The sequence below is a fragment of the Oryx dammah genome, unplaced genomic scaffold (assembly GCF_014754425.2).
Source record: "Oryx dammah isolate SB20612 unplaced genomic scaffold, SCBI_Odam_1.1 HiC_scaffold_29, whole genome shotgun sequence".
Taxonomy (NCBI): Eukaryota; Metazoa; Chordata; class Mammalia; order Artiodactyla; family Bovidae; genus Oryx; species Oryx dammah.
In genome coordinates this window covers 80,324,225-80,348,340 of record NW_024070213.1, presented here as the reverse complement: position 1 = coordinate 80,348,340, position 24,116 = coordinate 80,324,225, and the positions used below count along the sequence as shown (strand labels likewise).

Below are 24,116 nucleotides of genomic sequence, written 5' to 3'. Positions count from 1 at the left end.
AGGGAGGAGGAGATGTATATTTACTGGCCTTATTATCTGTCTTATTAGTTCATCTTCCAATTTTACTCTATTTACAGTGCTCTGTGACTTGTGGAGTTGGGATGATGGAGAGAAGAGTGGAATGCATGGCTGATAATGGTCTGTCCAGTGATTTATGTTTAAAGCATTTAAAACCAGATGCTCAAAAGAAATGTTATGTCAGTGACTGTAAGTAAAGACTTCAAAAATCTATTTAGAAACTAAGTGCTCTAAAGAAGTTTTAACTAAAATTTGAAAAAAATATTTAGAGTAGTCATACACTCCACAAAATGAAGGTTTCTTTTTTCAGAGTATAACAATATTGGTATAATTAAGTTAAATTCATGTTGTGTCTGTAATATGTTCATTGTTGATAAGTTGTACTCACTTGTCCTTGAAGGTAAAACTTTTACCAGCTGTAAAGAAATACAAGTGAAAAACAATATTACCAAGGATGGTGACTATTACCTTAACATTAAAGGAAGAATAACAAAGGTATTATGTAAACAATTCTTATTTGATTTTAACATTGACCATTGACTTTGAAACAAGCTCTTCTAGATCTTTGCCTTTTCCCTTTAGATCTATTGTGCTGGCATGCACTTGCAGAACCCTAAGGAATATATATCATTGGTCAAAGGTGAAGAAGACAACTTTTCTGAAGTGTATGGTTTTAGGTATGAGCTGTATTTTGCCTTCTCTGTGCATATTTATGGTCCATCAAGAGAACTGAAGTTCCAGAGTTTGGAGTGGTAGTTGAATAGCTCGCAGCGGGACAAGTAATTTAAGAACAGGTGAACATATTAGGACATAAGCCAGATGTTGTCCATGCCTGTTCAGTAATCAAACTTTGGGTATTAACATGTACTCACAGAAAGACTGAATAAGAAGGATGCTGTGGGTGAGCAATGGGACAACAGAGGAGGGTACAATTTAAGACCTGTGTATGTTTTCATAGCAATCAAGTTGATTCTGGTAACAAAAGCTAGGAGAACCACAGCTGAATTATTTTTCTACAAACTAGTCTTGAATTTCCCATTGATCATTTTGTACGTTAACCTTGAGTGATTTTTACTTCTTTCACATTTAACTTGTTGACACAAAAAATATTGAAGAGGGTTTCTTTCTCCCTCCCACTTCCAAAGTTACTATTTACATTATGGTCTAATAACTGTACCTAACACCAAAATATTCTAATGTTGTTATAGACTACGAAATCCATATGAATGTCCTTTTAATGGAAGCAGGAGGCAAGACTGTGAATGTAAAAATGACTATCTGGCTGCTGGACACACTGTTTTTAGCAAAATAAGAATTGATCTTACTTCCATGCAAATTAAAAGTAAGTACTGAATCTCTAGTTGGAAAATGAGAAACATTTATTTGCTAATACAAGTTTAACAATATTCTATATGGTGTATGTGGTATCTGGGGTCTAGCATTGTAAAATAGTTACTTAAAAATTAAAAAAAAATGTTATTAGCTACATTCTTCAATGCAACAATATGGACCTTGGGGATTCTTAATAAAAATGTGGTGGTAATGACACTGTTATTACTAAAGATACTGTTGTAATAAAGATATTGCCCTTCCGAGATATAATCCTCTACCCTAAAATTCCAAATTACATTAAAAATGAGGAAATCAATATTTTAAATGTAGTTGCATAAGCTTTCTGCAAAGGTTTAAAGTAATAATTAACATTAGTTTCAGGTGACAGTTTGTCTAATATTTTCTTATACTTTGTCTCCTTTGATTTTTTTTAACAACCTTATACTAGATAAGGCAGTATTTCATCATATTGTTGCAAGTGATAAAATTAAGATGCACTTACAGAATTAAGTGACTTGCCCCACTTCTTCGAGTTAGTAACTGGCATTGCAGAGTTAAAGTCCCTCCCACCCACAATTCCAGATTATGGACCTGCTGCCTTTCTAGGAATCAATTTACAGGACAGTAAAGTTTAAGTATATTTATGAACCCTCACATATACTGACCATCAGACAGTCTACCCTCCTGGATATTACATAGTGACATGAAAAGGCAAATAAGTTCATTTCAGAAGCAGAAACTCTCAATCAAAATTAAATCACCAAAGCCTAGCATAGTGCCTAAATCATAAAAAGAAACAAAAAAATGTTGAGACTGTGAATGCATGAATACATAATCTCTAACTTGCAGTCATATGATGGTGAACTATTATTGTCAGTAATAGTGGCTACCATTTGCTAAACACCCACTGTTACTATAGTGAGGAAGGATTACGCTGCTTTGGATATGATCATAAACTGAAGTTAGACTCCTGAGTGTAAGCTCTCTTCATCTGGTTACTAGTCTGTGACCTTGGGCATCTCTCTCTAAGCCTGCTGCTGCTGCTGCTAAGTCACTTCAGTCGTGTCCGACCCTGTGCGACCCCATGGACTGCAGCCCACCAGGCTCCTCCATCCATGGGATTTTCCAGGCAAGAGTACTGGAGTGGGGTGCCATTGCCTTCTCCGTTCTCTAAGCCTAAATCCCCTCATTTCTAAAGTAAGATGCCTCTCAAGCTTTTTCTTTCTTTTTATGTCTTCTTTCCTTCTTTTATTTATTTATGTTTTGTTTTTGGATAGAATTAAGAGATAATACTTGCAACATACCTAGTAAATTCCCTGTAGGTAGTAAGTGCTCTATAAATAAAGTTATTATTTAATAATATATGCTGTGTCAGCATTGCTGAGTAAATAATGGACAATTAGGAACTTATTTGCTGTTCGTTAACTTTTTATTTTTCATTCATTTATCTAACAAACCTGCCGTTTCTCCAGGCATTGGGCTGGGCTCTGAAGATACAATATTAAATGTATACACTTTCCACTTGCTTTCATTGTCCTTCCTGAAACTTGTGTGCCAAAACTCCAGTCTTGATTAAGTTAAACCTTTCACCTGCTCTGCATCTGCACCATGAAATGTGTGTGTGGCAAATAATACACAGGCCTCCTGACTGATTTACTTTAAATGCTGACTCCTGAGCTTGCATGGACCCTACTCCATTCCCCCTCCACTCCTTTCAATGTCTAACTCACAGCTTCTTCTCCAGCTTCAAGCTTCTAAAATTTCTAATACCTCCACTCTAGTCCCTTATTGCTGATGATCTTGTTTCCTCTCTCACTGAGAAACTAAGAACACCAAGAATGGAATTTCTGCAAACTACCACTGAAATGGTGCAGGATCCTATGGTTCTTGCCCTTCATGTCCTCAGCCTGCCTTCTGTCTGTAGAGAAACTTTAGCCAAAGAATAAGTTTAATCATAGAAGTGAGAAAATGCAGAAACAAAGGAAAACAGTCAAAGGAGACCAATAGTCATTAGGCAAGGTCAAGGATCTTTAGTTCCTCCCCTAGGGCTATAGATAATATTCTGAGCCATATCCTTTGAGCTGTCTTATAGATACTGAAACTCCCACCAGGTTGAAGAAGATAACTACACGATGATCATCAGACTGTAGCTGTGACATAAGCTGCCACAATTTTGAGAGCTGGCCTCAAAGAAATGGGAAGAAACTGATCCTGGAACTAAAGACTGTGTGTGTGTGCATGGTGCTTCAGTTGTGTCTGACTCTTTGTGACCCCACAGACTATAGACCTCCGGCTCCTCTGTCTATGGAATTTTCCATGCAAGAACACTGGAGTGGGTTACCATTTCCTCCTTCACGGGATGCTCTTGACCCAGGGACCCAACCCGAGTTTCTTATGCCTCCTGCCTTGTCAGGCTGGTTCTTTACCACTAGCGCTACCTGGAAAGCCTGGAACTAAAGACTAACTGTACTTAAAGCAATCAGGATGACTCTGATCAGACTACTGCACGACTAATTCCAAGGTGACTCTCAGAGCTGACTGTGCTGTTTTTGCATGTAGCCCCCTCCCTCTTGTCTATAAAAGCTTTTGCCCACTGACTGTCAGTGGTGGGGGAACTGGCTTGTGGATAGGAGCCTGCCCAGTCCTCTGGTTGCTGGCCTCTGAAATAAAGCAGCCTTTCCGTTTCACCACCCTTGACTCTTTATTGGGGCTTCCCTGGTGGCTCAGAAGGTAAAGAATCTGCCTGCAGTGCAGGAGACCTGGGTTCAGTCCCTGGGTCAGGAAGATCCCCTGGAGAAGGAAATGGCAACCCACTCCAATATTCTCGCCTGGAAAATCCCATGGACGGGGGAGCCTGGTGGGCTACAGTTCATGGGGTCACAAAGAGTCAGACACGACTGAGTGACTTCGCTTTCTGACTCTTGATTGGCTTTAGAGTGGCAAGCAGTTGGACCCCACTTTTGGTAACATCACAACTATTAGCCCACCTAAACCTTGACCTATAGACTCTGCCTCCTCTCCTGGTTACTGTGGGTGAACTGTTCCTGCTTCCGTCTGAGGCAGCCCTCTCTACTTGTGCTCTGGGTTTCTTGCTTTGAACCAACTCCAGAACATTATTTCAGCAAGCTTTCCTTTCTCTCTTACATCACCCGTTTTCCCTCCATTTCTCTAAATCCAATGACAAATTCTTGGTTTTTATTTCACTTGATCCATCAGCAGCATTTGGCTTCCAGGAGTCCACACGCTCATCATTTGGTGCCTGTCTTGGTCCCTCTTTCTTCCATTTTCCTCACTGTTCCTCAACTTGGTTCTTTATCTTCTACAGCAATGAGTATTGAAGAAATTCAGGACTCCATCATTTCCTTAGAGGTCTCTTTCAACTTACAGATTTCAAATACCATCTGTTAAATGACAGTCCCAAATGTATAGCTCCAATTTGGACTGCTGCCCTGAATTTCAAGATTAAACTCCCTTCTCAGCATACCTACATCTAATAGGTACCTGGCAATGTATCCACAACTCAACTTTCAATGTTTCTTCACAAAAACTCCTTCTACCCCTAATTTTCACCATTTCAATATATGGCAACTATAATCTTCCAGTTACTCATGTTGAAACAGCAACATCTTTAACTCCCCCCTTTCTCTCATACTTGCATGCCATCCATTACCAAGTTCTACAAGCCAAATAGGGGCCTTTCATCAGACCCTGATGATGTTGGCATCTGATCCTAAGATCAGGGAGAACTGGGAGAAATAAGTTTCTGTTAAGACACCCAGTCTATGAGTTTGTTAGGGCAGCTTGAGCTAAGACACACACCAAGTCCCACTTTGACATTACCTCATTAGCTACCACCTTGATAGAAGTCAATATTATTTTTTTCCACCTGAATTATTTTACCTATGCAGTGGCATCCCTGTTTACTCTGGTAGCATTCAAGTTCCTTTTCACCTTTCCTCCTACTCCTGACCTAGATTCTCTTCTCAGCAGAGAAGCCAGAGTGATCCATAAAGCAAGCCATGTCATGCCTCACACATGATCTCATTTCATCTTTTTAACAACTCCAACCTTTGCTCAAAACTCTCCAAACATCTCCCATCTAACTCGTAAAATGAAAACCTTGCCAGTGGCCAGTAAAACTCAACATGGCCTTCCCAACCCATTATTTTTCTGCTCCTTCCCTCCACATTCCTCCCATCCATGAACTGCTTCAGACACACTTGTCCCTTTGCTGTTCCTTGAATACATCAAGCATCTACCCCGTACCTCCTTAAAGCCTTTGCACTTTCTGTTCTATCTGCCTAGAATGACTGTCCCACAGTTATATGTTGGATTTACCACTTAATATTTTTTGGGTCTCTGCTTAAATATACTTTCCCAATGAATGCATCCTAGACCCTCTCCATGCTTAAACTTCCTTCCTCCCTGTCCTTTTCCTGGTTATTTTTTTTTTCCTATAGCAATAATCACCTGTAACATATGATAGTATCTACCCTGTTACTTACCTCTCTCTCTGGTAGCACTCAGAGTCCATCAGGCCCTGTTTCATTCACTTGTAGTACTTATAATAATGTCCAATACATAATATGTTCTAAAGAAATATTTGCTGAATGGGTCAACTTTCCTCTAGAAGCTATCTTGAGGAAATCTTGTAGCTAAATTTGTACACCTGTGGCGGATTCATGTCAATGTATGGCAAAACCAATACAGTATTGTAAAGTAAAAGAATTAAAATTGAAAATAAATAAATAAATTTGTATTAACCAAAGAGAGAAAATGGAGTTTCAGGAGGCAGAGACATCTTGAACGTAGCATGGGATGGTGAAGCATCTTGATTCCATCAGAGATTAAGTCATTCAATTTTGCCTAAGCAAAAATTGAGTGGATGCTGGTAGCAGTTTGTTAAAGAATTTCCCAGAAAGAAGATCATAAATAACAATGTATACTAAACTATAAATTGAATTTATCTTTTTTTTTTCTTTTAAGTTATGAGGACCTTTGGGGTAAAAGTATAAGCAAAGGAGGAAACAGACTTAGTTGGAGGGAAAACAAATTTTATCCATGAAGATGATTAGAAAGCTAATATTATTAATAATATAATAGTTCAGATAGAAAGTGATGAGGGTCTAAATTATTAAGGACAAGGTTTAAGACAGAGAGCCTGAGAACCTAAGAGGAATATTAAAGAGGCACACTCTGTGATTTTCTAACAGACAGAATATGGGGATCTGTGGCATGAAATGTTAATTGTGTCATGAAAGGATAATTGCATTTAGCTTGTGACCTGTAATTGTTCAGTCAGTTGTGTCTGACTCTTAGCCCCATGGACTGCAGCATGCCAGACTTTCCTGTCCTTCACTTTCTGGAGCTTGCTCAAGCTCATGTTCACTGAGTTGTTGATGCCATCCAACCGTCTTGTCCTCTGTTGTCCCCTTCTCCTCCTGCCTTCAATCTTTCCCAGCATCAGCATCTTTTTCAGTGAGTCAGTTCTTCACATTAGGTGGCCAAATATTGGAGCTTCAGCCTCAGCATCAGTCCCTCCATTGAATATTCAGGATTTATTTCTTTTAGGATTGACTAGTTTGATCTCCTTGCAGTCCAACAGACTCTGCAGAGTCTTCTCCAACACCACAGTTGAGAAGCATCAATTCTTCAGCTTTCAGCTTTCTTTGGACTCTTTAAGTGAAAGCTATTTTGGAGTTATCCAGGTAATGGTGTAGGAGACCATCGCAAAGAATGATTTGAAAATTGTGTCTGTTTGCCTCAGCCTAACCCTAAGTGCCATGCGTAAGCAATGGGTAAATGTTCAACAGTTAACTCTTAACAACCAGGAAAAAAGTTTGATTTGTATTATTTTTCAGTTTCTTGATGTATATATTCTCACCATGACCAATTTTAAGCTACCAACACGAACTCATTTTGCATGCAGATAGGAAAAGACACACCAAACTTGTTCTCATGATTGGTTACAAGCTGACCTGGCACACCACTGAAGACCTCCTGGGTTTGGAAACTACTCTTAGAGATATGATAAATATTTCCAGAAATGCTACCTTTGAGGATTGCCTCCAGGGGGACTGGTGTCATCACCGGGGCATGCAGTGGTCTTGCAGTCTTCTTGAAAAGTATTTGAAACATCATTAGCAGAAGTGAAAGCCACTGACTGAATGAACATTAGTTGGAATATTATTTAAGTGGTTTAAGCATCAAAAAGTGATTGGTCCAGCTTATCTTCAGGGTTTCTCCTATTTCTGAGCCAAGATCTCTACTTTTTTGATACTTTATATAGAATCCCCAGCATTTTTGCCAATCAAGAAATTTTGTTAACACCATTAGCAAAAATAAAATAGAAATGAGATAATAATATAATGTAATAATATAAGAAATCAAAGAAGTAGCACATTTTTTAGCTGGGTGTTTTTGAATTCCCTAAATGAACTGATATGTGTACTCTCTATAAGCACTTGCCTATTGCTTTGTCATAATTTATCTTTTTTAAAATTTGTTTGTTTTTTTGGTCACACCACACAGTTTGTGGAATCTCAGTTCCTGGACCAGGGATTGAACCTGGGCCCTTGAGCAGTGAAAGCACTGAGTGCTAGCCAGTGGAACTCCCTATTTATCTTTAGTATGTGTCTTGGTGTGTTCCTCCTTGGGTTCTCCTTCCTGGAACTCTCCGTGCTTCCTGGACTTGGTTGACTATTTCCTTTCCCATGTTCAGGAATTTTTCAGCTATTATCTCTTCAAATATTTTCTCAGGTCCTCTCTCTCTCTCTTCTCCTTCAGGGACTCCTATAATGCAAATATTGCTGTATTTAATGTTGTCCCCGAGGTCTCTTAGTCTGTCTTCATTTCTGTTCATTCTTTTTTCTGTATTTTGTTCTGTGGCAGAGATTTCCACCATTCTGTCCTCCAAGTCATTTGTCCGTTCTTCTGCCTCGGTTATTCTGCTGTTGATTCCTTCTAGTGTACCATTTATCTCTGTTTGTTTGGTCTTTAGTTCTAGGTCTTTGCTAAGCATTTCATTCATCTTCTCAATCTTTGCCTCCATTCTTTTCCCAAGATCCTGGATCATCTTCACTACCATTATTCTGAATTCTTTTTCTGGAAGGTTGCCTATCTCCATTTCATTTGCTTGTTTTTCTAGGGTTTTATCTTGTCCCTTCATCCGGGACATAATTTTATGCATTTTCATCGTGATTAACTTTATGTAATGTGGTTTTGTTTTAGCTGCTTTGAGACTATGCTTCTTCTTGCTTCTTCTTGTTTGCCCTTTGATGGATGAGGCTAAGAAGCTTGTGTAAGCTTCTTGATGGGAGGGGATGGTGATAGTAAAAACTGGGTCTTGCTCTGGTGGGCAGGGCCTTGCTCAGTGAAACTTTAATTCAATTATCTGCTGATGGGTGGGTTTGTGCTCCTTTCCTGGTAGTTGTTTGGCCTGAGGTGACCCAGCCTGGAGTCTACAGGCTCTATGGCAGGATTAATGGCTAACTCCAAGGGGGTTTACACTGGGGGACCTTCCAGTGCCACTGTCCCTATGGTAAGCCCCTGTCAACCCATGCCTCCACACCTATTTATCTTTAAATAATGCTTCTTCTAATTTTGTTCCTTGACCCCACTTTATCTGTTTTAGATGTTCACTATGATCTAAAATACAATAGAGCATATATTTAGCTTTTAAAACATCTGGATTAGTTACAGATGTCCCTTCCATTTTTAGGGCAGTTTTGGGGATGAACATTTTATGTTAAATAAAATTTGAGAGCCTTATCTATGTTATGTATGACAATTGTGCAACATTTTTGCTTAAAGTTTTGGATTAATTATATGAATGTATTTAAGAATATAATGTGAAGACTGTATGCTTTGTATTCAGTGAAGATTTGAATACAGTGTCTTAGTGCTGAAGAGTTTCATTTATTATTTTCTAGCTACAGACCTTCTTTTTGCCCAGACAATATTTGGAAATGCAGTTCCATTTGCCACAGCTGGAGATTGCTATAGTGCTGCCAGATGCCCACAGGTATTTCATATTTGTTTAGTATTTTCTCACTGAAAAAAATTAATAATATTTCTCCTCATTTATTTTCTTGACCACAGTACCGCAAAAAACATAAGTAAATAGAAAATGCTAACTTCTTAGATGAAATTTATTGCAAAGTTTATAGATAAACTTTGGAAGAAAAGCATCTTTGCTAATATTGCATTTGTTTGAAAGGTATAATATAAGAATTTGAAATAGTTTAGATCCTGTTTCTCCTTCCACAATGCTTTATTATTTTTAATCTTTCCACTTAGTTCCTAGAAATGAATAGACATATATTACAAGGTAAAGAAATGCATCACAAGCATGTGACTGTCATTACACTGCTACCAACATCAGTTATTTTAGCTTCCTGGGCCTGTAACATTCTCAAAATAATTTTCTATTATTTGTGAAGTAATACATTTCCATGTCTTCTTGGTTTTATTCTTTCTTTTCCAAGGTTCTCTTCATATATTTTTTTTATGTCACCTTTGAGATTTCTAGTACAAAGTGTGTTTTCTAGAAGAAATTTAGTACTCATTTTTAATAAAGGATTTTATAGAGTTGTTATGAGCGAGCAATATTTTATAATAAGACAGAGAGATAAAAGCTAGGTGAATATAGCATCATTAGGTAGATTTATAGAAAATTAAAAAATTATGCACAGGAGGACAAATTATAATATTGATGTCATTTTGAAGACAAGTAGTCAATAGTTTGCTTGTATTGTCTCTTCTAGGAATTTTGTATTCACAATTTCCATCAAATGGCATGGAAGATAGGCTGAATATTAAAAAAAGAGGACTTTTTCTGTATTAGAGAAGTGCACTTAAAGGAGGTCACTAGAACTATAGGCTCAAATGAATATGGAAGTTAACCCAGAGGGATGGTACAGGGAGGGAGGTAAGAGGGGAGTTCAGGATGGGGAACATGTGTACACCCGTGGCAGATTCATGTTGATGTTTGCCAAAACCAATACAATATTGTAAAGTAAAAAAAAAAATAAATAAATAAAATAAATTCAATTAAAAAAAATGACAACTCATTCTAGCAAAAATTATGTTGCTGCTGCTGCTGCTAAGTCACTTCAGTCGTGTCCGACTCTGTGCGACCCCAGAGATGGCAGCCCACCAGGCTCCCCCATCCCTGGGATTTTCCAGGCAAGAACACTGGAGTGGGTTGCCATTTCCTTGAGGCAATGATTAAGTGAGGCATTATGGGTCTTAATTTTGAATTATAGAAAGTGATTAAATATCCACCTAAACTATGAACACAGACTTTTAAGAATAAAGCTATTCTTGGCATGTATGAAAAAAAAAGTTAACTGAGATAAACATATAAATCTTAGATCCAGAAATACAAATAGAACCTGGTAAAGGGATACGAGGGCTGTCCTGGTAGCTCATTCCAGTTCATTTTAGTCAGTTCAGTTCAGTCTCTCAGTTGTGTCTGACTCTTTGTGACCCATGGAATTAAGCATGCCAGGCTCTCCTGTCCATCATCAACTCCCTGAGCTTGCTTAAATTCAAGTCCATCAAGTTGGTGATGCCATTTAACTTTCTCATCCTCTCATCTCCTTCTCCTCCTGCCTTCAGTCTTTCCCAGCATCAAGGTTTTTTCCAAAGAGTCAGCTCTTTGAATCAGGTGGCCAAAGTGTTGGAGCTTTATCTTTAGCATCCATCTTTCCAATGAATATTCGGGACTGATTTCCTTTAGGATTGACTGGTTTGATCTCCTTGCAGTCCAAGGGACTCTCAAGAGTCTTCTCTAGCACCACAGTTCAAAAGCATCAATTCTTTGGCACTCAGCTTTCCTGATAGTCCAACTCTCACATCCATACATGACTACTGGAAAAACCATAGCTTTGATTAAATGGGCCTTTGTTAACAAAGTAATGTCTCTGCCTTTTACTATGCTGTCTAGGTTGGTCATAGCTTTTCTTCCAAGGAGCAAGCGTCTTTTAATTTCATGGCTTCAGTCACTATCTGCAGTGATTTTGGAGCCCAAGAAAATACTCTGTCACTGTTTTCCATTGTTTCTCCATCTATTTGCCATGAAGTGATGGGACCGGATACCATGATCTTGGTTTTTTGAAGGTTGAGCTTTAAACCAACTTTTACACTATCCTCTCACTTTCATCAAGAGGCTCCTTAGTTCTTCTTTGTTTTCTGCCATAAGGGTGGTGTCATCTGCATATCTGAGGTTATTGATATTTCTCCCAGTGATCTTGATTCTAGCTTGTGCTCCATCCAACTCGACATTTTCCATGATGTACTCTATATATAATTTAATGAAGCAGGGTGGCAATATGCAACCTTGTCTTACTCCTTTCTGGAAAAACAGACTGGTTCCAAATCAGGAAAGGAGTATTTCAAGGCTGTATAGTCACCCTGCTTATTTAACTTATATGCTGAAGAATTGATGCTTTTGAACTGTAGTGTTGGAGAAGACTCTTGAGATTCCCTTGGACTGCAAGGAGATCCAATAAGTCTACCCTAAAGAAAATCAATCCTGAATATTCATTGGAAGGACTGATGCTGAAGCTGAAACTCCAATACGTTGGCCACCTGATGCAAAGAATTGACTCACTAGAAAATACCCTGATGCTGGGAAAGATTGAAGGCAGGAAAAGGGGACGACAGAGGATGAGATGGTTGGATGACATCACTGACTTGATGGGCATGAGTTTGAGTAAGCTCCAGAAGTTGGTGATTGACAGGGAAGCCTGGCTTGCTGCAGTCAATGGGGTAGCAAGGAGTTGGACATGACTGAGGGACTGAACTGATATTGATTTGGCATACTGTACAAAGAAAATTACAAATAAAGGTTTTGATTTTATGATTTGTAGAGAAACACAAATGCCAGATACCAAGCAGGAAAATTCCTTTACTGAGTAAGTGGTTGAAAAGAGCATCTTTTGTAATACTAATTATCCATCTTCCACTGTATTTAATGAAGATGTGGCCTGTGTTCATTTTCTTTCCCCACAAAAATGCATTCAGTACTGTACAAGCACAAATCTAGGCAAAGGAAGTGCCCAGATCACAAGTTTTGTGAAAACTCCAGGAGTTAATTATAGACACGGAGGCCTGGAGAGCTGTAGTCCATGGGGTTGCAAAGTGTTGGACATGACTAAGTGACTGAACTGAGATATTCTTCTGGAATTCTCTTATCTTTTCTAGGGTCCAACGTATGTTGACAATTCGATCTCTGGTTCCTCTGCCTTTTCTAAATCCAGCTTGAACATATGGAAGTTCTTGGTTCACATAGTGTTGTAGCCTAACTTAGAGAATTTTGAGTATTACTTTGCTTGTGTGTGAGATGAGTGCAGTTGTGTGTTGAGGAAATGTGGTCCACTGGAGAAGGGAATGACAAACCACTTTAGTATTCTTGCCTTGAGAAACCCATGAATAGTGTGAAAAGGCAAAAATATATGACACTGAAAGATGAACTCCCCAGGCAAGTAGGTACCCAATATGCTACTGGAGAAGAGTGGAGAAATAGCTCCAGAAAGAATGAAGAGCCTGAGCCAAAGTGAAAACAATGCCCAGTTGTGGATGTGACTGGATGTCAGCACAAAGACATGAACATTCTTTGGCATTGCCTATCTTTGGGATTGGAATGAAAACTGACCTTTTCCAGTCCTATGGCCACTGCTGAGTTTTCCAAATTTGCTGGCATATTTAGTGCTGCACTTTAATATCATCAACTTTTAGGATTTGAAGTAGCTCGTCTGGAATCCATTTTAGTTCGCCAATTCCTAAAAAAATTGATGTTTACTCTTGCCATCTCCTGTTTGATCACTTCCAGTTTACCTTGATTCATGGGCCTTCCATTCCAGGTTCCTATGCAATATTGCTCTTTATAGTAGTGGACTTTACTTCCATCACCAGTCACATCCACAACTGGGCATTGTTTTCACTTTGGCTTAGCCTCTTCATTCTTTCTGGAGCTATTTTTCCACTCTTCTCCAGTAGCATATTGGGTACCTACTTGCCTGGGGAGTTCATCTTTCAGTGTCATATATTTTTGCCTTTTCACACTGTTCCTGGGTTTCTCAAGGCAAGAATACTGAAGTGGTTTGCCATTCCGTTCTCCAGTGGACCACGTTTCCTCAGTACTCTCTCTCATGACCCATCTGTCTTGGGTGGCCCTCCATGACATGGCTCACAGTTTCATTGAGTTGGTCAGCACTGTGATCCAAGGGATCGGCTTGGTTAGTTTTCTGTGATTGTGGTTTCCATAAGGATAAGAGGCTTGTGGAAACTTCCCGATTGGAGGGAATGGCTGTGGAGGAATCTGGGTCTTGCTCTGATAGGTGGAATGCTCAGTAAATCTTTAACCCAATTTTCTGTTGATGGATGGGGCTGTGTTCCCTGCCTGTAGTTTGGCCTGAGGCCAAACTATGGTACAGTAATGGGGTTCTATTAGCTCAGTCAGTAAAAAGTCCTGACAGGAGCCTGTCAGGCTACAGTCCATGGGGTTGCAAGAGTCGGACACAACTTAGCAGCTAAACCAAATGGCAATAATGGTGACCTCCTTCAAAAGGACTTATGCCAGGGCTGTTGTATTCAGTGCCCCAACCCCATGGCAAGCCACTGTCGACCCACACCTTCACTGGCTACTCCAGGGCACTCACAGGCAAGTCTGACTCAGTCTCTTGTGGGGTCACTGTTCCTTTTTCCTGGGTCCTGGTGCACATAAGGTTTGGTTTGTGCCCTCCAAGAGTCTGTTTCCCCAGTCCTGTGGAAGTTCTGTAGTCAAATCCCACTGGCCTTCAAAGTCAGATTCCTTGGGGGTTCCTAAAGGAAATCAGTCCTCAATATTCATTGGAAGGACTAGGGCTGAAGCTGAAGCTCCAATACTTTGGCCACCTGATGGGAAGAGCTGACTCGTTGGAAAAGACCCTGATTCTGGGAAAGATTGAGGCAGGAGGAAAAGGAAATGACAGAGGATGAGATGGTTGGTTATCATCACCAACTCAATGAAAACATGAGTTTGAGCAGGCTCCAGGAGTTGGTGCCAGACAGAGAAGCCTGATATGCTGCAGTCCATGTGGTCGCAAAGACTTGGACATGACTGAATGACTGAACTGAACTGAACTGAACTGGTAGTTCAGCTGGTCAAGAATCCATCTACAATGCAGGAGACCCAGGTTTAATTCCTGGGTCAAAAAGTTCCCCTGAAGGAGGGACAGGCTACACACTCCAGTATTCTTAGGCTTTCCTGCTGGCTCAGTAGGTAAAAAATCCACCTGCAATGTGGGAGACCTGGGTTTGATCCCTGGATTGGGAAGATCCCCTGGAGGAGGACATAGCAACCCACTCTGGTATTCCTGCGTGAAAAATCCCATGGTCAGAGGAGCCTGGCTGGCTACAGTCCATGGGGTTGCAAAGAGTCAGACAAGACTGAGCGACTAAGCACAGCACACAGCACAGTGATATGAAAGTGACTTAGGTTTTTTTATTCAACCACCATGAGTTCAATATGACTCATGTAGACCATGTCATAATGTCTAAACTGCCCAGTATAATTGTAAGGTACCGAAACACAATGTTGAGACCAAAAGATTTATTTGCGCTTGACACTGAAATATATTTATTTAACATTTTCTGTCTGAGAAAGATAAAATTTTAATCTATCTAGGAGTAGAATCAGGGGAAAAGAGGGGAAGGTTTAAGTCATGTTTTGTAAAGAAAATGAAGAAGGTAGCCAGGAAAAGAGAGAGAGGTTATGATTAACTTTCATTAAATATGTAGAGAGTGCCATGAGACAGCAATGGCATCAGTACGTGTTACTTAAAAAGTGAAAAAAAAGTGAAGTCACTCAGTCGTGTCCAACTCTTTGCGACCCCATGGACACTAGGCTCCTCTATCCATGGGATTTTCTAGGCAAGAGTACTGGATTGGGCTGCCGTTTCCTTCTCCAGGGAACTTCCCAACCCAGGGATCGAACCCAGGTCTCCCACATTGTAGACAGACGCTTTCCGTCTGAGCCACCACTTAATCTTAGCCAAAAAGCCTTACTTACTTAAGGAGATATTAATGAGACAGAAGATTCCAGTTTGAGGTAAAAAAGACTTTTGTCAGAGAGCGTTTTCCAGTAAGGAGACACTCTGCAAAATCTGAGCCCTCAGTAAATCACTAATTTTTGTCCATATTTTTGTAAATTGATCTTGTAATCTGCAAGCCTGCTAAATTCATTTATTAGTTGTAATAATTTTTCGTTGGATTCCTTAGGATTTTCTGTATACAGAGGAATGTTATCTACAAATAGTTTTACTTCTTCCTTTGCAGTCTGGATATATTTTTTTTATTTCTTTATCTTGCCTCATTGCACTGTCTAAAACTTTCAGTATACTGTTGAATAGAAGTGGCTACAGTGGACATCCTTGTCTTAGTCTTGATTGCAGAGGAAAAGCATTAAGTCCTTTATCATTTATTGTGTTAGTTGTGAGTGTTTTGTAGATGCCTTTGATCAATTTGAAGAAGTGCCCTTCTATTCCTAAGTTAAGTGGTTTTATCATAAATGTTGTGTGTGTGTGTTCAGTCGTGTCTGACTCTTTGTGACCCCTACGGACTGTAGCCCACCAGGCTGCTTTGTCTTTGGGATTTTCCTGGCAAGAATACTGGAGTTGGTTGCCATTTCCTCCTCCAGGGTATCTTCCTGACCTGATCAAACCCATCCCCTGTGTCTCTTGCTTTTCCTGCATTGACAGGTGGATTCTTCACCGCTGAGCCACCAGGGAGGCTCATCGTGAATGTTGGATTTGTCAAATGCTTCTTTTGCATCTGTTGAGATAATCCTGTGGTTACTGTTCATTACTATAGTGATAGTGAAATGGTGTATCATACTGATTTTTGTGTGTTGAAGCAATTTTGCATTCCTGGGGGAAATCCTTGATGATATCTAATCCGTTTTGTATGTCACTAGGTTTGGTATGCTTTGTTGAGAATTTTTTGTCTGTTTACAGAAAAGATATTGGCCTGTCATTTTCTTTTTTTGTGATGCCCTTGTCTGGTTTTGGTATCAGGGAAATACTGGCTTCATAGAATAAATTGGTAAGTACCCCCCCGCTTCTGGTTTTTTGGAAGAGTTTGTGAAAAAGTAATGTTTGGTGGGATTCACCAGCAAAGCCATCTGAGCTTGGGCTTTTCTTTGTGAATGTAGTTTTATTTACTAATTCAATCTCTTTATTTATTATGGATTTTTTCAGATTTTCTAGCTCTTAAGTCTATTCTGGTACTTTTTTTCCCCTAGGAATTTGTCCATTTCATCAAAGTTATCTAAATTGTTGGCTTACAATTGTCCATAGTATTGCCTTATAATCCTTTATATTCTTGTAAGATTTGCAGTTGTTCCTGATTTCAGTGATTTGAATCTCCTCTCTTTTCTAGATTTTGTTAATTTTGTTCTTTTCAAAAAAACAACTTTTTTTAATTTTTATTTTTACTTTATTTTATTTATAATACTGTATTGGTTTTGCCATACATTGACATGAATCCACCACGGGTGTACATGAGTTCCTAATCCTGAACCCCCCTCCCACCTCCCACCCCATATCATCTCTCTGGATCATCCCCGTGCACCAGCCCCAAGCATCCTGTATCCTGTATCAAACATAGACTGGCGATTCGTTTCTTACATGATAGTATACATGTTTCAGTGTCATTCTCCCAAATCATCCCACCCTCTCCCTCTCCCTCAGAGTCCAAAAGTCCATTCTATACATCTGTGTCTCTTTTGCTGTCTCGCATACAGTGTTATCATTACTATCTTTCTAAATTCCATATATATGTGTTAGTATACTGTATTGGTGTTTTTCTTTCTGGCTTACTTCAAAAAACCAACTTTTGATTTTGCTGATTTTCTCTGTAATTTTTCTCGTTTGTTTCTCCAGTTTCCACTTTATTCAGTATCATTTCTTTCCTTCTGCTTGCTTTAGATTTAATTTGCCCCCCACCTTTTCTTTCAGTGCTTAAGGTAGAAGTTTAGGTCATGGAATGAGAGCCTTTTTATCTTTTAATATGGGCATTTACAACTATAAATTCCCCTTTAAATACTTCTTTTGCAGCATTCCTGAAGTTTTGGTGTTGTGCATTCATTTTTATTCATCTTGAGTGTTTTCTGTTATCATTTGTGATGTCTTATTTGACTCACGGGTTATCTAAGAGTGGGGTGTTTTTGTTCTTGCATCACTGAGTCTTGTCTGACGCTTTGTGACCCCATGGACTGCAGCACACCAGGCTCATCTGTCCTTCACTATCTCCCAGAGTTTGTTCAAATTCATGTCCATTGACTCAGTGATGCTATCTAACCTTCTCATCCTCTGTTGTGAATTTCCCACATTTCCTTCTGTTATTGATTTCTACTTTCATTCCATTGTGGTTGGAAAATACACTTTGTATTATTCAATCTTTTGAAATTTATTGAGGCTTGTTTTATAGCATAGCATATGGCTATCCTGGAAAATGTGCAGTGTGTGCTTGGAAAGAATGCGTGTTCTGTTGTTGTTGGGTGAAATGTTCTCTGGATGTCTGTCAGGGCTAGCTGGTTTAAAGTATTGTTCAACTCTTCCATTTCCTTGTTGATCTTCTCCCTAGTTATTTTATCTATTGAAACTGCAGTTATTATTGATGAATTATCTACTTCTCACATCAATCTTTTAGTTTCATTTACTTTGTATGTAATTTATTTACTTTGAGATTTTTATTGCACATGATTGTCTGTTTATAATTGTCATAATTTCCTTATATATTGACACTTTTGTCATTACAAAACGTTCCCTTTCATCTGTAGTATCATTTTATGTTTTAAAGTCTAATCTATCTGATATTATAGTGGCAACTCAGCTTGTTTATAGTACATAGTGTGTATGTTTTCCTCCCATTTACTTTTGACACTCTTACAGAGAGCATTTTGAATTTCTGCCATTTGATTGGACTGTTTAATGTTATGATTGATATATCTGAATTTATCTTTGCCATTTGCCATTTTGTTTTTCATATGTCATTTCATTTCTGGTTTTCTGTCCCCATTTTACTGGTTTTTAAAAATTCAGCAAATGTTTTCAAGTGTAACATTTTAATTTCTTTCATAATTTTCTCACTATATTTATAATTGTTTTCTTAATAGTTGCTCTAGGGCTTACAGTGTACATCTTAATAGAATTTACTCCAGATTTATATTACCTAATTGCAGTGACATAGAAGTATTACTCCTACATATACTTTCCCCCTTTCCTTTGCTGTTGTTGTATTTGTAATGCATATACCATCTAACCTATATAACAAACCCACAATACATTTTTATAATATTACTTTATATGATTTTGGGCTTCCCTTGTGGCTCAGCTGGTAAAGAATCTATCTGTGGTGCAGGAGACCTGGGTTCGATCCCTGGGTTAGGAAAATCCTCTGGAGAAGGGAAAGGCTACCCACTCCAGTATTCTGGCCTAGAGAATTCCATAGACTGCATGGGGTTGCAAAGAGTCAGACACGAGTGAGCAACTTTCACTATATAATTTTATATCTTTTAGAGGTAAGAAATGAGAGAACTTAAATTTCATAGCGTTTGTGTGTGTGTGTGTGAAACTTTTTGCTTCTCTACATTTCTTCCTGTGGATTGCAGTTATCAGCTGCTTTCATTTAATTATCCCCAAACATCTTTGGTTCCACCTACCTGCTTCATTTGTGGCAATCTTTTCAAGTATGTTAAATTTCTGTATGCATGTATGCTAAGTCGCTTCAGTCATATCTGACTCTTTGCAACCTATGGACCATAGCCAGCAGACTCCTCTGACTGTGGCATTCTCCAGGCAAGTATACTGGAGTAGGTTGCCGTGCCCTTCTCCAGGGGATCTTCCCCACCCAGAGATCAAACCAGTGTCTCTGACATCCCCTGCATTGGCAGGTGGGTTCTTTACTACTGGCACCACCTGGGAAGCCCACATGTCTGTATATTACTGATCAATGGTATAATTACATACATGCTTGTTTATACAATTACTTTTAAATAAGTTGAGAATAAAGAAACATACAATTATAATGTCTTTTATACTTGCTATTGATGAAATTATCTTTACTTGTATGCTTTACTTCTGTGGCAACTGTAAGTTCATTTCCTAAGTCTGTGAGTCTAAATATGCCATCCCATTGTCCTCTGGCTTCTAGATGAATGACAGAACTCAGCAATTTATCTTACTGAGATTCCCATATATACGCTTATTTTTCTCTAGATGCTCTCAGATTTTTTCCTTTGTTTTTGACTCTCAGCATCTTTCTTGTGATATATTTGGATGTGGATCTCTTTGTGTCTACTCAACTTGGAATCCATTGACTTCTTAGATGTGTAGGTTAATGTAGTTTCACCAAACTTAGAAAATTTTCAGCCAGGATTTCTTCAAATATATTATCTGGTCCTTTTGGTACTTCCATCATGCATGGTTTGGTGTACTAATGGTGTCCCTCATTTCTCTGAGGCTCTATTCATTTTTCTTCATTTTTTTTTGCTACTTTTTCAGATTGTATCATCACTATTAGTATCTTTTCAAGTTTGCTGATTCTTCTGCCAGCTCTAATCTGCTGGTTGATCCCCTCTAGTGAATTTTTATTTTGGTTATTGTACTTTTCAGCTCCAGAGTTATCCTTTAGATCTTTTTATAAATATAATTTTTATCTCTTTAGTGATAGTCTCTTTTGATGAGACATTATTATCATACTTTTCTTACTTTTTTAAACATGGGTTTTCTTTAGTTCTTTGGACATATTTTTAATAGCTGCTTTGAATCTTTATCTGCACAGTCTGACATCTGAAACCTCTCAAAGGCAGTTTCTGCTGCCTTTTCCTCGATTATATGAGTCATCTTTTCCAGTTTTTTTTGCCTGTGTCACAATTTTTTGTTGAAAACAGATCATTTTAGATAGTATATTTTAGCAGCAGTGGATACTAAGTTTCCTTTCCCCTTTAGGATTTGTCATTTCTTGGTTGTTTATTTGTTTAGCTCCTTGACTGGGCTATTTCAGTGACATCTATTTCCCCTGTAATATGTAGCCTTTAGTGTCCCTATTCAGAAGGCTCAGCCTTGGACATGTACAGTCACCCAATCCTTCTGGAATGATAGTGTTTTTAGCTGGCCTCTCTTTGATGAAGTTTCTAGCTGGTCTGCCTCTATTGATATTACACTCAACTCTTACCCACTACTAATTGGTAGATGATGGCTCTGTTCTTTCAATAACATCCTGGAGGCATAAATTACTCTATGGTCTGAGCCAATTAAACTCAAGCCCCAGGGCCAGCGTAGGCTTATAGGTCAGTCTTTGAGGTCAGGTCAGAAAAACCTCAAAAAGAGACATTCTTAGCTATCTCTTTCCCTGGTTTTCTCTGTTACACTGAGATCTGACCTACTATTTTGCTTGTTGCTCTCATGCTCCTCTTAACTACACACCACTAAAATCTTTTTTTTTTTTTCAATAGCCTCTTTAGGCTTGAACTTCCCCATTTTCTGTACCAAATACTCAGGCTACCTAGGAAAATCTGTGAAACTTTCTGTTCTTGCAACTTGATTTTTCCCTGAGGAAGAGCCTTTGCACCCATTCTGTGGATTGAGTGGGTAGATCCCACTTTGCAGAGTAACATCCCTAGTCTATAAGCAGAATGCTGGGTCTTGACATTATTCCCTGGTCTTCTTGGCTTGTGCTGCTCAGCATGAAACCTGTGCCCTACCAGTGATTTTAAGTGGGAATGATTCAGGCCTTCAGTTCTTGGCCGACCATGCCTGAGGCAGATCTCCTGATCTATGAGTAAGGACTGAGTGGTGGAACAGAGATTCAGATCTCTGTAGTTCTTACCTCTGATCCAGCTTCTGTAGCACAGAGCTGTGTGAGATGAGGAGTGCTGGTATCTCACCTGCCCCCTGCTGCCCTTGACATATACCCTTGGAAAAAGCTTATCCCTAACAGAGAGCTGGGGGAAATAAAATCCTCTGTTCTTAGCTGTACCCATGATGAGTGGAGCTATCATCTTGCTGAGGTGGGGAAAAGAGAGGACAGGCCATAAACAGGTCATGGTTCAAATGTCACAGACACTTACTCTTCTAACCTAGATTTCATAGATTTTCTTGAATAAGTGTTTCTCCAATTGTTGTATAACCTTAGGACAATTTCAAGAGAATTTAAATGGCTGTTGTATTTTATAATTTTTTAAATGCTTGAAATGAAACATTTTGTTTCGAGAGAACTGTTGACATGTAGCTCTAAGAATTAAGACAGGGATCTCATGTACCCAGTATCCCCAAATGGTAACATCTTATAGGATTATAGTATAATATTGCAACTAGGATATTGACATCACTATATCAAGATATAGAACATTTTCATCATCACAAGGACTTTTATAATGACAACTACTCCTCTTGTACCACCAGCTTCACCTTATACCCTAGCAACCACTAATCTAGTCTTCCTTTCCATAATTTTGGTCTTTTTTTGTCTATTGTATAAGTAGAATCATATTAGTATGTATGTTTGTAACTTCAAGCATTTTGAAGAGTGGCGATAGTGAATATGCTTTAATTGCTTCTGATCTTAGGGAGAAAGCATTCAAACTTCCATCATTAACTGTATTGTTGACTACAGATTTTTGGTATGTGTTCTTTTTCAAGTTGAGGAAATTCTCCTCTATTCCTGTTTTTTCCTATGTTTCACTCTTTAGTCCACAGGTCTCTTCAAATTGCCATTCCAAAAGTGCTCCCTCCTTTTCTCTGCTTTTAAGATAGATAACTTTTCAGAGGAATCTCAAGCTCTCACTCAATCTTTGAGCCTGGTTAGCTCGATTCATTGGAGAAGGCAATGGCTCCCCACTCCAGTACTCTTGCCTGGAAAATCCCGTGGACAGAGGAGCCTTGTAGGGTGCAGTCCATGGAGTCGCTAAGAGTTGGACACGACTGAGCGACTTCACTTTCACTTTTCACTTTCATGCATTGGAGAAGGAAATGGCAACCCACTCTAGTGTTCTTGCCTGGAGAATCCCAGGGACGGGGGAGCCTGGTGGGCTGCCGTCTATGGGATCACACAGAGTTGGACACGACTGAAATGACTTAGCAGCAGCAGCAGCAGCAGCAGCTCGATTCATGTCTATTCTTCTCTTTCTCTTCTTCTCTCACGTTCGTGTACCAGACGATTGGTCTCCCTCCAAGATGATGACTCTCTGACCTACATCTTTTATTTAGTTCTCTTCCCAGGACTCTGTTTCCCCTGATGAACTCCCCCTTCTGAAGTTTTATATTGCATCTCTTTGAACACCTGTTCTAAGGTCAAGGATGTGTAATCTAAAACTTTTACCGCTCTAAACAATCTTTTCCCTCACGTATGTATTTAAAATAACATTTCCATTTTCACTCTTTTAAATGGATATTATTCATTCTCCAATGACCAGCTCATGTCAAGACTGGTCAGCATTGTCCAATAATCCATTTTCCTTCTAATCTCTTCCTTTCGGTCATGTACTTGATATGATTAGAGAGAGGGAAATTGAAGATGCCACCTAGAGATGTGAAGAGTCTGCTACAAGGTACCATCATTTTGGGAAGATCATGAAGTTCTGGAAATCTGGTCCTTCTTATAACATGTTGAATTGAATAAGGTCCGGCAAATGAGAAGATGTATGACATATGCTCACGTAGAGACTTGTAAACAAACGTTTATGGCTGTGCTCAGTCGCTCAGTTGTGTCCGACTCTTTGTGATCCCATGCACTGTACTCTGCCAGGCTTCTCTGTTCATGGGATTTCCCGGGAAAGAATATTGGAGTGAGTTGCCATTTCCTTCTCCAGGAATCTTCTCAACTCAGATACTGAACCCTTGTCTCTTGCATCTCTTGCAGATCCTTTACCCCTGCACCACCTCGGAAGCCCCCGGTCAGTGAGACATCAATAAATTTCACAGGAGACTGATACACAAATAAGTAATACAATGGTCATTTCCCCCTACAATATCTTGAGAAAGTTTTGTAGTTGTAAACTAGGTAACCCCAGTTTACAGTTGGAGAAAGAGACACTCTGTGTCAAAAAGCTGGCTAAGATCCTTCAGAAAGTCAAAGGCAGCATCATTATAGTAATAAAATGCTCCTCCTGCTCATCAAGGTGAGATGTCTTCCCCACAGAGTTCTCTAGACATTTCTGGAACACAAAGCTTTATTTCCAAAATTAGATGTTATTGGGCATAAGTATGTGCTGTCGAAAAAAGATATGCCCATTTTTTTTCCAGTCTGTGTTCAATTGCCTGAAGTTACTGTTACTGAGAGTACAAACTGCCCAGTATTCTTGAAGATATTCTGTCAAATATATAAACCAGATTGTGTGTTAATTTATACAACATTTCCGTGAATACTCTCCAGATGTTTAATGTCACAGAAAGAACTTATTCTGTTGTTTAGCATTCATCAAAACCACATCCTCTGTGTTTGCATATGACAGGGCACCCCAGGACATAAATGCTAAAAAGAGAATGGACACATATGGTAAACTTTAGGGAAAATAAACTTTGCGATATTGTAATATAAGATGAAGTTAAGGAGTGTGATGTGACTTTAGAATACATATATCAAAAGTGAAGTGAAGTAAAATGTTTGGTACTTTTCACAGAGCCACAAAAAAGAGAAATCCCCAATGTGTATCTCTTTATCTATTTTGTAATTAATATTGATTATACGAGAGCAGGAGAAATACCCAATGCCAAAGGATC

The 24,116-nt window shown here is 39.0% G+C and overlaps 1 protein-coding gene across 2 annotated transcripts in view; it reads left to right on the top strand.

Moving 5' to 3' along the window:
* Positions 1-24,116, top strand: part of ADAMTS20 (ADAM metallopeptidase with thrombospondin type 1 motif 20) — a 204,936-nt gene that overhangs the window by 169,450 nt on the left and 11,370 nt on the right. For both annotated transcript variants that reach the window (XM_040233797.1, XM_040233796.1), the window contains 5 exons: positions 78-207; positions 419-513; positions 601-695; positions 1,227-1,360; positions 9,282-9,373. In XM_040233797.1, the coding sequence (XP_040089731.1) occupies positions 78-207; positions 419-513; positions 601-695; positions 1,227-1,360; positions 9,282-9,373 (546 nt within the window). The remainder of the gene's footprint in view (positions 1-77; positions 208-418; positions 514-600; positions 696-1,226; positions 1,361-9,281; positions 9,374-24,116) is intronic.